Source organism: Orbicella faveolata, unplaced genomic scaffold (genome assembly GCF_042242905.1).
Source record: "Orbicella faveolata isolate gen_17 unplaced genomic scaffold, um_ofav_v1 contig_26, whole genome shotgun sequence".
Classification (NCBI taxonomy): Eukaryota; Metazoa; Cnidaria; class Anthozoa; order Scleractinia; family Merulinidae; genus Orbicella; species Orbicella faveolata.
The window spans coordinates 10,232,414-10,247,328 of NW_028301554.1; the positions used below are offsets into that span (position 1 = coordinate 10,232,414).

Genomic DNA, 14,915 nt, shown 5'->3' on the forward strand with positions numbered 1-14,915 from the left:
TTAAAATTGACGTCACGGAAAGCATACCTTGAATATCTCTGTCTGAGTGAACACAACAAACGGGGCAATTAACGTCGTTTAATGTCTGAAACTGCCGACATCATTTTCATGTCGTGTCGAGTGGTGCTCTCACTCAAAGACTCATCAAAGCGTAAAAGACACCGCTCTAACGCCTGCCGAATAAACTTGTCAGCCTAAATCTGGATGCTTTTCAAATCCTTTTCGGTGCAAAAGACATTAACACTTTTTGTTATTCGGCGGTTGTGGTGTATAATCTAACGGGCGGGGCCGGTTAGGGTAATTCAGCTTTTACGGGCTCACGTTTGATGAAAGGTAGAAGTTGTAGAAAGTAAATAACTCAGTAGCCATTTATCATCTCACCTCCAATGCAAACAGTGTCTTGTAGTGTATAGCTCTTATTTTACCAACTGTACCAATAGTCATGTGCGACATTTATCTCGTTTCGCGGCACGGTGCCACAGATATGACCGTAAGGTAGCGTTAAGGTGGCCTCATCTCCGATTATCTTCAGTGTTTTTTAAGTTGCTGCTTCGCACATGTGAAACCAGCAGAAAAGCCTCCACTCTTGTAACACATTTTAAATTAAAAAACTGAATTGTGGTTAAAACACTAGGTTACTTTTTTATTCCAGTCTTCAAGAACTGAACAAAGTTAGTAAAAGACTCGCTTGGCTACGAAACAAACCTACGCAAAATTCCTTTATCTTTAAATCGCGACAAAGTTTGAATTGTATTTCTTTTTCATTGTCTTTTTAAGCACGTTCCAAAGGGCAGACACGCAAGAAAGATATTCTAAACGAGACAGGAGACCATCGAGACAATTTCCTCCTTCGTCAAAGATAAATTACAACCTTCCACATTTCAGGTTCGACAGGTTAACATATATAAAAACGTCCCTGAGAAAACACTAGAAAGAATAGCAATTCTATGGGCCAAAATGTGTTTCCGCTCTCGAAGAGTACGTGAATCTAAAAGGCGACATTCTGCTTGTATCTGCCTGCTACAGTTTATTAGTCTTAACGTAAATAAATTACTAATGTAATGATCAAAACAAGTTACCTCCCACGCCGTGGATAAACCGAATACTAAATAAACATGACCTAGAAAAGACTCTTTTTAATACATTTTGGAACCTTTCGATTGGTCGTAGGTATAAATGGAAAACTAGCTTTATTTTTATGATGAATCTGAAGTCATTTGATGAGCAACGCAAACCATGCTTAAAATAGTACATTAATCTCATCGCCTAAGCTTTCTTCCATAAATATTTGTGGAAGGCTGAACTATTTTGGTTTCGGGCAATTATCAAGTGTCGCCGCTTTGAGGTTTGAGAACGATAGTCGCTTTAAAGAATCGAGCAGGAAAAGGAGGGATGACAGACATTGTTAAAAGATGGGGATAGGAACAATGGAGGGGACGGAAATCTGAAGAAGGGGAATGGAGGGGAAAAGGATCCGATGGACTTAGGAGAATTAGGGCGACGGGAAAATGAGAGTGACACAGGGGAATGAAGTGAAAGAGATCCGATGGGGCTAGCTGATTCGTGACCGCGATTCGAGTGAAATTTGGGTTATGCAATTATGTAAGCTCGAGCGTTAAGAATCTCAAAAAATGCCATTAACAAGCCGTTACCGCAAGGCATAGCAACTTTCCACGAGTTCCGCTCAGTAAGTGGAATTAAAAGCCAAGCGTCTGTCGTTTGCTCTTGAACTTTATACCCAACTTGCACAATTAACACTCTTGCGGCGTATTTTTCCTGTGGAATTAAGATGCGGCGGGCTCGTCAAAGAAAGCGAATTAATCACACACGCAAGTCCCGAAGAAGAAAATATTTGGTTCGAGGTCATGGTCCACAAACCGTCAGTGTCTGAGTTTTCATCAAGGAGAAATATTTTCCCTTCCGACCGAACCAAAACAGTCTATAAGCGGTTTATGTTTATCATGCTACGTGTGAGTAACTTAAAAATACAGGCCATATTTTACACCATAACCCAACACACCCCCTTTCAATACGAACTCTCTCGATTCGCGAAAAGCAAGAACACAGCAAACGATATAAAAAAAATCTACATCTTTTATTCACAAATTGTGATGTGCACATACAGTGTCTTTATAAAAAAAGCTATCATTGGAAGGCAGTCAATTGCACCGCTTTATAAAATAGTACTATTCCATCCCATATCCCAGTGCGTTGTAAATTTTGTAAAGCAATTTAAAATCTTGGTTTACATGTATCTTTAAAATTCAAATATTTTTGCTAATTGTATCAAGTTGATATCAGCGAAAGAAAATTTTAAAAAAGTCAAACTTAACTGATTTCAGATGTATGAGGTTGATCAGGGCTGCTTGAAAACCGTTAGTTCAATGTCACGGTAGCTACGTTTTGATTGGTAGCGAGTTTTATGAGGGACGTTTTTATAAGCTCTGGTCAAGAATCACAAACCTTGATGCATTAAAGATTGTTGATATGAAATGAAGCGTGCTTGTCATTTGTAGCTGACTATCGTAACTTACAAACATTTTATCACGGCAAGCCGTTATCTGCAATCGTAACAATCGTATTTCGAGGCTCGTTTCTAGGTTCCCTTTCTTGCACCAAAACCTGAACGCTCCCTGAGGGTCCTTCCTCTCTTAACGAAGACGAACTCTGTCCATGCTCATGAAACTGTTGACTTCTTTGAAGCCTAAATCGCCGAAGTTCCAATTGGAAGCGGTATTGTCTGTACGATCGTTGAATGATGGTAGCGGCTCGAATTTCCTGAATTCTTTTCAATGTTGTACTTTCCGTTTGAGTTTTTGCGCGCTTTGGGAAAGCGCTGACAAAATGATGTTCCATTCGGGACTTCATGAGAGCAAATGCTACAGAGCCGTCTTCTTCTTCAACATCTCCTATAACCCTGCGCACTAAAGCTTGCATCACGTCAAAACAGTGAATCCTATCGCCTTGTTTAATGGGAATATTCAGATTAATGCACGCAAATTTATTGGGATGCGGAATTCTCAATGGCTGTTCAAGTCCATCTACGAAGTCTGACAGTTGCGAATGAAGAATGTATTGGCTAGCATCGGGGTCATAACGTTCCCAATGGGCATAAAACATTTCCAAATCATCGTCTGTAATCCCGACTTCGTCTTGTTGGTGGGCTTGGCTTAGATTCTCCAAAATAATGGCTATGTACATGTTGATGATAATAAGAAAAGTCGAAAGTATGAACGTGATGAAGTAAAGAATAGCAAGCCATGGTATTCCACAGTTACCGTATGGCTGTCCTAAATAATTTTCATCGCAGTCAGGCGTTTTTATCAATAGCGGTTCAAGCACGTCATTCCAACCTGCTGAAGTAGACAGTCTGAATAACAGCAACATACTGCTGCCAAACGTTTCAAAATTCACTACATCGTTCAGTGCGCCAGTCTTCTTAACATAACCGAACGATGACATCCCTATAATCGCGTATATGAACATTACAAGAAACAACAACGCGCCAATGTTGAACAGCGCTGGAAGAGAGATGACCAGAGCGAAGAGAAGCCTGCGGATACCGCGGGCGCCTTTGTAGAAGCGTAACAGTCTACCAATTCTAAATACCCGAGCCACGCGGAATAAACTTGGGGTGACAATGAAACTGTAGTCAAGATACTCAAGGATAATTCCTACAAAGAAAACAACAACAACAAATTTAATTCTTACCAGTAATTCCGAGTTCAACTCTTAGGCTACTTCTGCTGTAACCACCGGAAGGTATACAGTAAAAACCTGCATTTAAGAACCTAGAATTTTCGAGTTCAGACTGAACAGGTTCTTATATTTTTAGGGTAGTTTTTCACAATTCAGGCTGATTAGGTTCTTAACAGGTTCTTATTTTCAGAGTAACATCAGTACATTTCTATATTTTATTTCATAAGATATTTAGATTTTAAATTGTCTGTATCACACTGTAGCTTTATTGAAAACATTTCTAATGAAAATCCAAACAATGTAAACCAAAGAAAACATATACACAAACACAACAATTTTTTGTCAGAAGTTTCTCACAAGTTTTAAGAAGATTACGACATTTTTTAATTTATAAGACATGTTTCGATGTTACTAACATCATCGTCAGTTACAGAATAACCGTTGAAAAACCGTTAGGACCATATAACAACTAGGCGAAACATGCATAATTAATTATGATTAAGTGACAAAAATAGATTGCAAATTTGAGTGAGTTACAAAGTGTTTGAAAGAATATAAAGCCTCAAGCATAAGTGTCAAGTTGACGTGATGAACTTGTTGATTTAAATTGAGCTTTTCCCAATAGCTGTTATTGCAGTTATCAGCGGCTTGACACACAAACGAGGCGAAAGGGTCAATAGCTGTTATTGCAGCTGAGTCTGCGGTCAAAAATTCTTTTGTTTTAAAAGGCATGCAAACGAGGCGAAAGGATCAATACAATGCAGAATTGACCCTTTCGCCTCGTTTGTGTGTCAAGCCACTGATAACTGCAACAACAGCTATTCTGCATTGTATTGACCCTTTCGCCTCGTTTGCATGCCTTTTAAAACAAAAGAATTTTTGACCGCAGACTCAACTGCAATAACAGCTATTTATATACATAGCCTCCTTAAGTTTAAGTTGAAATTTAGTAGGAGCTAAATCAAGGATTTCGAAACAATCCGCAGAGCAAGATTGACGACAACGTTCTGAGCTTTGCAAGTGTTTGAAGACGTGTGAGAACTTGTCTGAAGAGAAATGTTCACGGACGCGCGTGGAAAAATGACGACCAGTTTCGCCGATATAGCAAGAATTACAGCAAGCACAAGTAAATTTGTAAATCACACGTTTAATTTTAATTCTCGCACAATTAAAATCCAGAATTTAGACCATCAAAATTGGAGTGATTTTTTTGTATAAGAACCTAATTTTCTTTGCCAGGCTGAACAGGTTCTTATATTTTTGGTTATTTAAATGCCAAATTTCAGCCTGTAGGTTAGCGATCAACGAATACTTGGAATGTTGATTTAAAATTTAGACCAACAGAATGGAAACCTAATAGTCTATCGTTCTCTTTCAGTTCTTGCTGATGATAAGCACCGTATCTGCCCGGATCTGCAAGTTAGTGTCAAGTCCTATCAGGTGAAACATTAAGTTCTCCTTACTTGCACTGTAAAGGCGGACAGGTTACAAGAATAAAGAAACTCGTCAGCTAAGCGATATTGTCTTGATGTAACACTAAATTCTCAGAACTCACATGTATGGAAATGTATGGAATTCAGTAAGGAGAATTCGATTTTCGTTCAAGTTTGTGCATTGGAGAACTATTTGAACTTATGACGACAGAAGTAAAAAAATATGTTTCCAGTTTCCGACTCTCAATTTTGGTTTTCTAATTTCCGCTTCAGCTGCGCTGTCAATCTTTCTGCTAACAACCGTTAGCAACATTTTCTTTTCAAGACGTTTTGAGGGGTAGGAAGAAGTTTAAAATAAACAAACTCGTAAAAATATACTAAACAGGATTCTGGTTTATGAGTTAATTTGTTTTGCCTTTCGTGTCGTGGAAAGAGGTGGGAGCTCTCGAAAGGGGCGGAGAAGTGGGTGGAGGAGGGGAGTTAATTGGGGCTTTGAAGGCAGCTAGCAGTGACAAGTAAATTACAGCTGCCGCTTGCCTCGCTTCGCTAATTTACCGCTGAGAAGATAGTTCAAAGATATTTCCAAACATCTTTCATCTCTGCTCAGGTGAACTATTAACCAAATGTACAAAATGAAACTTAATCATTCGCTTAATTCTGACATTACTCTGCAATATTGTAGGCGACGAATTTGGGCGGGCTCAATGAATCCGCTAAGAGCAGAAATTTTCACTCGTAAATCACCAAGAGAGCCATAATATCAAAAGACCTGATGACGCAAGCAGATTATACTCCCGCCTGACTCCCGCCGTGACCGAGTTCTGGAACCTGAAAAGTCAGTTCCAAACTTATAAATTGACCGCAAATATTGTTCCGCCATGATCGCGCCATTAGCGCATATCAAAATGCGCCGGTATTTTTCGATGGATCAGAAATGCTAATGGTGTGTTTTTTTTTTCCTTTTACATGCCTTCCTTACAAATAAATGCACACATCTGTTTTTGTTCTGTTTGGTTAGTTTAACAGGAATTGCGCTTGTGCCTTAGCTCGCTTTAGAGAAGGGTGAGCTAGCAAGTATTGTCAGTAGTGATGGAGGGAAAATGAACAAGGAACAATAAGTCTAAAAATATAATCCACTGTTCAAAATGATCTATGCAAAATGCACTGCGAATATGAGCCAGGCGAGAACCACGAAAAAACTGGAGAGGAGGGCCAAATTCAAGTGGCGTGAAAAAGGGTCTACACTATATCTTGGCAATGTTTGTACCCGAAACGACATTAAGTTTAATTTCAGAACAAGATGACTGAAAACTGGCTTTGATTGAAATTCGTACAACGGTATCAACTGAGAAATCGCAACAAGCGAAACTTCATTTACTTGATATATTTTTGCGCACAAAAGAGCTACATTAAGAAGATTTCCGCAGAACATTCGAGCAATAATGGCAAAAATTAAGTTACCAAAAAAACCTCATGGCATGGTAATATTTTGAATACAGTTAAGAACTTATCCAGACTTAAGTTCCCAAGCTGACCCCGCGAAAGAAAATTGAACTTGAAGTTATCCATATTTCAATTAAAAGAGGCGTTTCGCGTTAGTTAAAAACACAATAACACAAGCTTTAAGCATTCTTACGAGGTTTGACATTAACTTTCTCGAGAATGCTTGAGAGTTTAATCGCGGGGTCACTAAGAGAAATTAACTAAAGTGAGTTGATTTAAATTGTATTCCAAAAGTTGCCGTGCTATGAGAAGATTTTTAGTAAATAATTTTTGCACTTATTGCTTGAACTTTGAGCGGAATCCATTTTAAACAATTTTATAGTGGTTATCGTTCTTATCCAATACTAAACCAAATATTTCAATTTCTGCAAGTGAAAGGCAACTAAATTTCAGTGGGTTTTAAGAGTCAAAAACAAGATGTCCTAGTGACAACGGGAAAATGTAGTCCTTCCTCGGGATTACGTAAGAGACTTTTTAAAACCCGACCACGTTACCAATATCACACTGTAAACAAATAAAAACAGGGTCAAATTTGGAGCTCGCGTGCTGTATGAAATAATTGCTAGCAATAAGCATGACGGCAAAGACTTGATGTTATGATAAATTTTGTGCTCAAAGTCTCACCGCAACAGACGGCACTAATATCTTGAAGTGCTTTTAAAGCACTTGAAAGCTAATTTATCACTAAAAACGGCAAAATTATTTCCTGTCTCGAGGCACAGAAATACTTAAAAAATACGTCAATACTTCAGATGTACTCGAAAGTGATTTCAAGTGAAACATGGGAGAGTGAATTTTGCCGTTATAGTTATATTGTAACACGACCCAAAATTATAATTCAACTTGACTAGTAAAACTACAAAAATTCATGCTATAGTTGTCTTGTCTTGGCTTAGAAGTGTTCTCAGTCTTGGCTGCATGGTTAAAAAAGTTTGACTAGGAAGTTCTTATTAACTGGAAACCACAAATAAAAGGCGCAGCTTATTTTAAAAACCTGGTGTGAGATGAGCTATTTTTTAGTTTGCCTCGTTTATGTCGCTGTTATGCAAAAAAAAGACAAAAAGAAAATCCATTTCCAGGTCCACCAGTGACAAAGAACTTACAAAATTGTTACTATATTTAGCAGTATTACTTTCAAAATACTCACGAAGACAACATGTCGTCATAAAAAGCAGAGTGAAAGAACCTCTGCTAATGACATTACCTAGCAAGAGTAAATACAAGACAAAAGCGAGCACAAAAGCGATGTCTGGGCCAATTTTAAAAAGTAGTGACGGCAGGTAGTAAAACAGGCCAATATCACAGCCGAATCTATTCAAGCCTACAGTCCGGCCGACAACCTGGCTTACGAAAAAACACGACACTAACTCTCCTTCATTAGTTCATAGTTCGTCGTCAGACAAAATGCACTGCTGGGTCAAATCTTAAATGGAAGTCACCAGCTATTCGCCTACCTTAAGCTGAATAATCAGTAATCACACGAAACTTCTGCATGCTAGAGGAGCATGATGATTAGGGATTGGGGACATTAAGGGTGGGGGAACAGAAAGACCCTAGGGCACAATGAGATGGAAGAAGATGCCGGGAAGTTTAGCTCGGGGCAACAGGACACCAAAAATATGGACCCGATCTCTTTTCTGCAAAATCTGCATTAAGGGCAGAAATATGAAGTGACTTGCGATAGCAAGTGACAGATGAAGGACATGAAGTGTAAGTCATATTTTTAGGCCTTCCTTTCCCATCGAACTCATGCAGTGCTGATTCATCGTTCAATCTTCGCTTTTGACACCGCATTTTAAAAGTCATGCACTACAGCATGCTAGTCCAGCATATCACCATGTGGGCGTGCATGGTTTCTTGCACGTTACATTTGACATACGTCAAAAAAATGTTTGCCTGTCAAACCACTCTTTTATTTCTTTAGTTCGTGTAATCAGAAGCCACGTACAGAGCACAGTGTGAATGACAGGTGTAGTCGAAACACTTTCGCACTTACTTTGTTTAAAATTACCTTCTTGTCAATGTTTGCCTTGGGCTGTCTGCTTGTCTAATTCGAGTTATAACATTAAAACCATTATGGCGGCTATGGCGTTAATAAGGCCGATTCAGTTCTAGTTACACGCACGTTCGCTACTCCTACAGGACCTACAGTAGCCAATCAGATCGTTTATTTCCTGCTTTTACTTTGTACCACTTACCTATGATTGATAATATCACGATGGTAAAGTCGAAGATATTCCACGGCTGCGTGAAATAATGTAGACGGAGGGCAACAATCCTGACCACAGCCTCCAGGGTAAATATAGCAGTGAATACGAGGTTTATTATATGTGATGACCCGAGAGAGGTCGGGATCGTAGTTAAGGAATACACATTTTCAGAAAACAATATTTATAGATTTAGGATTTGAAATGACAGCGGTTATGATAAACAACACCATCATATCATGTTTGCTTCTTGCTACTGAGCTGGGAAATCAAATGGAAGTCTAAGATGAAGAAAAACCGTACGTGTATAAGAGGTTTTTACAATTTCCCTTAAACCTTCACCAGGTCTCTATATAATTAACTCTACAACTGAATAGGGAAAGTGTTTTCTATTACCTTAAAAAGCCATCCATTTCTGTGTTTCTGTGATAGAAATATTTTGAACTGACCAAAAAAGAAGAAATAAATTATGTCAGTGATCCTTTTCGAATTTTTTCCAATTGCGCCCCCGCAACCTGTGATAGGTAACTATCACACGGCTTCTCTTTGGCTTTCTGGTACTCTGTGTTTTTCCGTTGTTTCTAACTCTTATGAATGACAACTCACTTGGTCTTGATATTTTTGTACATAATCACACAGCAGCAGTTTTAAAAAAGGATATTCATTGTGAGGACGACTTCGTCACTCTGTCCGTGGTGTTGAATCATCATAACCAACATGTTGAGACATATCATCGCCATTATCAATGTCTCGAACTTTGAGCTATGAATTACATCGAACAACCTCGCTTGCCATTTAACCTAAAACCCCAAATAAAGTTAGTCAAATTTTCATATAAGGATATAAGAAAAGCTTACAAAGATTGACTAATAATCACTAATATCTTGTTTCGTAAGCCTTTAATAAAATTAGTAGCCTCAGTCTTGGCGTGAAACATTTAGGACATTTAGTGTTGTTGTTGTTGCAGATATATCAGTGTTACTGGCGGTTTTGCGGATACAGCCTTTCCGGTTGGAACGATAGAGCGAGCGATAGAGCCATAATCGATAATTACAAATTTTAATACAAAAATAATCCAGTGAGAGATTTTAGAATTCTTAAAGGTTATTTATTTGTTCGGTATCTTGATTCTTTGGGAGTGAAAGCTGGCATCGACCCCAGTTTCCTTTTGCAAGGCTTGCATTGAGTACTCACCTGAGGCCTACTGATCATTTTCTTTGGTTTCTTGTTAGCAGCTTTTTTCAGAGTGTTGAACCAAGCCTTCTGTGACGGCGTCAGGAAAATGTCTAGTGCTCCACTGTCCTCGTACTAAAAAAATTCACAAAAGGTCAAAGTGGAGTCTATGAGACGAACATGGGCGACTTTACCGTCTGCCACTACTTAGATATGCGAAAGTGACTTGAAACTCTTCTACAAACGGGAGTTTACACCACCACAAAATGCTTGATACTGGAACCGAACGTAAATACAAGGGAAAGGCGTAAGAAATGAAAGCTGTCATCTGCAGGCAGACAAAAGAAGACGCCAAAGGGGTAAAGGAGATGTCTGTGTTGCATTCCTTTTCCTGTTATCATAGTTAGTAGTATTACTATGTTGTTATACATTCCTATTTCTGTTCTACAAAAAGTGTGATTTTAAGTTGATTGCCAAACCCGTCCCAATGTTCAAGAGAGCTGAACTCTCATAGAATTCCATTCAACTGTGCCCAAACGACAGGAAGAGTGCTCGAGAGTTTACAAAATTCACGCATTGCGCGTCGCAAACCTCTAGTCGAAATGTTTCAAAACTGATGAGTTTTTACCTGTTTCTTCAATCGATTGAAGTTATCAATGATGACTCCAATAAACAGGTTCAAGGTGAAGAAAGAACCGACAATTATGAACACGACGAAATAGAAATAAGGAATAAAACTGTGTTGGCTTTCCGGTTGATCATCAATCTGAAAAAAAAGAGAAAAATCCGCATAAATATAAAGCTAAGCAAGACTGACTGTCCGCTTTGAAAGAGGTGCCTTCTGATGGGAGGTTGAGATATTATCTTCTGCATTCTCTAAAAAGTGAAAAATGTAAGGTCGGTTATTTTTCCAGAATAAAGAAATGAATCATTTTAATCAAATAAATTAAACAAAAGTTACTTCAGTTTCAAAAATGGCAAGGGCTTTGCTTCTTTGTCTACTAATAATAACAATGACAATACCAATACCCAACTATACGGGTGAAATGTTCGTCCGCCACTGCTGTTGTATTAACAAATCAAACACCGATAACATTTTCAATGGTCGACGTTTATCTTGTTATTTGTGCATATAAACTAGTCCTACCTCTCTAGCATCAACAGCATCCCTCATGATCTCCATCCATCCTTCAAACGTCGCCTAAACAAAGAACACAACACGGAGTCAGTCCATTTGAGGATAGCTTCTACCCCTGGGATTGGTTAATCTTTTGGAAAAGCTCCGAGGCATGAGGTGATCCTTGGGTAAATCTTCCGTGAACTGGGTTCCCTGTGTTAGTACGAAGGAAAATCCCGGCAGGATAGGGTGACCCTTGCGTAGATCTCCCAGGCATGAGGCATAGTCGCCCACGCTACCTGGAGCATTACAGTGATCTTTGGATAAACCTCACAGAAACGGGGTTGTCCATGAAAAGCCGAAAAGGATAGGGTGATCCTTAAGCAAATCGTCTGGGAACTAGGTCAATGTGAGAGCCCCGAGGGTTAATTGAGGTGGTTCTTGGGTACTTCTCACGGGGACTGGGATGCCCGTACACCTACAAAACTTTCAAGGAAAAAAAAGCACATTGCCGATCCCCGGGATTGCAAACAGCAATGAATTCACCACAACCTTGGAAGAAACAGTTGACTCACCACTTGGAAAAGAGCGATAAATCCGTTACCAGCATTGTCGAAGTTGATATTAGAATTTATCCACCGATATCCCAGCCTATCACAATCCGATCTGTTCTGCACGATGCTGATCGGCAGGCGTTCCCCTTGACTGTCGACGCATTTGTAAAATCGTCCTCCAAAAAATTGAACTCCGACGATGCTGAAGATGAGCCAGAATACCATACACACCAACAGCACATTGCCGATCCCCGGGATTGCAAACAGCAATGAATTCACCACAACCTTGGAAGAAACAGTTGAAGGGATTTAAGAAGATTATAAGGCCATTTACCTTTGTTTATTTGTTGCTGCACCTCAGGTTACAGAATGCAATAGATCTGTTTCTTTCAGATTAAATCATATTTTGTGTGCCTAAGAATCCTTATGCTTTTGATAAACGAACAACTATCTGGGGATTATGTAATTCAAAATGGGCAATATACATACGAAACGAAACTAAATGCCTGTACTGTGCCCACCAGGTAGGGTTTGTTTCTATGTTTACTTGTTGTTCTTGATCTTTGTTGTTGCTGTTTTCGTTATTTCGTGTTATTATAAGAAATTTGCAGAAACTGAACCCGGCAGTAATCAGCTGGAAATTGTGAGACAAATAAATTTTCCTTGTATACTCCAAACAAACTTTAACTAGGGGCTTTTTTCATCGGGGGTTATACCCAAATGTACGCAAATTTCTTACCGAGAATTCCCGTTCCATTTGATATTCCCCGGGAAATTGGGGTTGAATAATTTGCATTTTGGAAATTTAACAATTTTCGGATTAAATTTTGAAAAAAAAAATTCCGGTAGTATACGTTTGCCTGTTTCGAAAGTTCCTGAATTTTTGGTTGAATGGAAAGCGCCTTAGTTAACATGTTTGGTTCCCGAACGAACGCAACCTTAATATTGAGAAGCAGTTTATATTCATGAGATGCAGAAAATTGGATTGTTAGTTTTCTTGTTGAAGAGTTGTTTACCTTCATACCCTCCCAGCGTGAGATCGCTCTCAGAGGTCTTAGCGCCCGTAATGTACGCAGGGAACGAAATGAAGCTAGGCTACTGTCGTTATCTGTGGTCTGATTTTTCACTGTGGCGACAGAAATCTGCAAGAAAAATACAAATAACAAATTATAACATTTGTCACCATGGATAATTATAATGTGATTCATTATTATTGCGGCCTATTACTCATTCTTTACAAAATAATTATCAGAATGATATTCCCTTTCACTCTCTTCTTTTTTGTTATTTTAAATATTATATGAAGAAAAAGGTTTACTAAAAGAACGCCTAATCTCTTGCTATATTTTCCGGACTCAATAATTTTATATTGCCAAAATGGTTAAAGTTGTTACATTTTAATTTCACAAGTTAGATGAAATAGAAATAATCTTTATAGCGCGACATTTTTGAATTAGGCATCCCATGCGTTAAAAAGTGCTCCTTTTCCTTCATAACTTCATTAAAGTACTTTTAAGTCACTTTTACACGTGAAGTACCTACAGCATTCCTAAGTGCGTTTCAAATGGTCCTACGATCGAAAAATTAATTCTCCTTTTTTTTATAATTGCGCATTCTTTAAATGCTACTTTTGAGAATTTGGTGGTACATCAAATAATATCTCCTAGATGATTATTTTCTTTATTCTCATCACCTGTCTGCTTGACGACTTATTAATATTTTAAAGAGAAAATCGATGTTGATCACTCTAGAGCATTCAATGAATATTTATACCTATTTCAACAAGATCAGTTTACGATTATTTGTTTAGTATTCTTACCGAGTTTAGTTCTTCAATAGACTCAACAGCCGTGAGAATGGATATCTGAAAATAAAGAATGTTAATGAATGACAACTGTTGCTTAAGAACTTTGAGCAGAAAATTGAGAAATAACGTAAACGTCATTTGTGAAATAAGCAAAACATTTTTAGCGAACATTCTGCAACCCATGTCTGCTAAACAAACCTAAACAAGCAGAGCAGAGTCAAAATACTGTGACATCAAACTTGAGAAAATGGTTACTTCTTCGAAACAAGAAGCAAAATATTGTAATTCCATCATTGTCCCATACCCCAAGAACGTATGGCCAAAAGTTAAGGGTGCACACAAGATATAATGTACCCTCCATCAGACATGACACTGATTTTTCTTGGGCGCATAAGGAACCTCGGATCTGACAAGCCAACATGTTGGCACGTTAGCACGAATTGTGCTCGTTATATCGCCTTTGCAATATAATTATGTCAGCGCGCTTCTCGGAAATCTTTGAAGGCTCTTTTTCAAGCACAAGAAACAAAAGCGTACGGTTTGCTCAAAGGAGAGTCGAGAATACCCCTCGCTTCTTGAATGCTCACCCAACTTCCCAAGCACGCCCACGCGACAAATCTATGGATATTACACGATCGAGCCGTACTCTTAATCTCACAGCCGAACGTTTTGAGACATTTCAACCGTGTAGACTATTCTGTTGAGTTCAGTTCAGATCATTTTACTTACAGCAACAATAACCACGTCCAGGCAGTTCCAGGCATTCTTGAAGTACGTTACAAAACCCAAGCCGATTGTTTTAAGGAGAAACTCCAGAGTAAACACCACAGCAAATACGATGTTTAGATAATCCAAGACTTTCTTTAGTGTTGGGCGATTGTTAAGATGAACGTCCTCAAAAACCTGAAAAATATACAAAACAATTCTTTATTGAAGGAAAGTTTTAATGAAGGCACCATAGAGTCTATAAGGTATTCAGTTTGGTGTAATGCCGTTACCCATAGCGGCAACTTACCAGAGTAACACTGCTGGCCACAATAATCAGCAGAATCGCCCATTCAAAATACCGGTGCTCGACCAACTTCTTGATTTTATGGCGCATGCTTCTCCAAACACGATAACCGCTGGACTCTTTCCACATAGCAATGCAGTCACACGTGCAGCGCTTCATCCAGCACGGGCAGCACTCCTGCACCTCTGTCATGGCGGGATCGCCCGAGGATTCACCCCGATTCATCTGGACACTTTCCCGCGGGCTGGTGATTGTTGCCGACGAACGAGCTAAACTGAGAACGGCGCTGGATGCTGTAGAGTCCTTTTTCGCAGCTTCGATTGCGATCGAAAGCTGAGGACATGGCAAAGGTAAAAGAGGATAAGTAACACAGGGAATAAAGCTATGTTGCATAACATGTTATTATCGAC

General features: G+C 38.9%; 1 protein-coding gene across 1 annotated transcript in view; it reads right to left on the minus strand.

The window, feature by feature from the left end:
- Positions 1-2,076: 2,076 nt before the first annotated feature.
- The window catches only part of LOC110053341 (sodium channel protein 1 brain-like), a 34,846-nt gene continuing 22,007 nt past the window's right edge, over positions 2,077-14,915 (minus strand). The window contains exons 16-26 of the mRNA XM_089295680.1: positions 14,509-14,838; positions 14,223-14,396; positions 13,506-13,550; positions 12,703-12,828; positions 11,708-11,971; positions 11,163-11,216; positions 10,644-10,781; positions 10,037-10,150; positions 9,500-9,642; positions 8,834-8,961; positions 2,077-3,674 (exon numbers count right to left, since the gene is read on the minus strand). Of these exons, the coding sequence (XP_089151806.1) occupies positions 2,545-3,674; positions 8,834-8,961; positions 9,500-9,642; positions 10,037-10,150; positions 10,644-10,781; positions 11,163-11,216; positions 11,708-11,971; positions 12,703-12,828; positions 13,506-13,550; positions 14,223-14,396; positions 14,509-14,838 (2,646 nt within the window). The 3' untranslated portion in view covers positions 2,077-2,544. The remainder of the gene's footprint in view (positions 3,675-8,833; positions 8,962-9,499; positions 9,643-10,036; positions 10,151-10,643; positions 10,782-11,162; positions 11,217-11,707; positions 11,972-12,702; positions 12,829-13,505; positions 13,551-14,222; positions 14,397-14,508; positions 14,839-14,915) is intronic.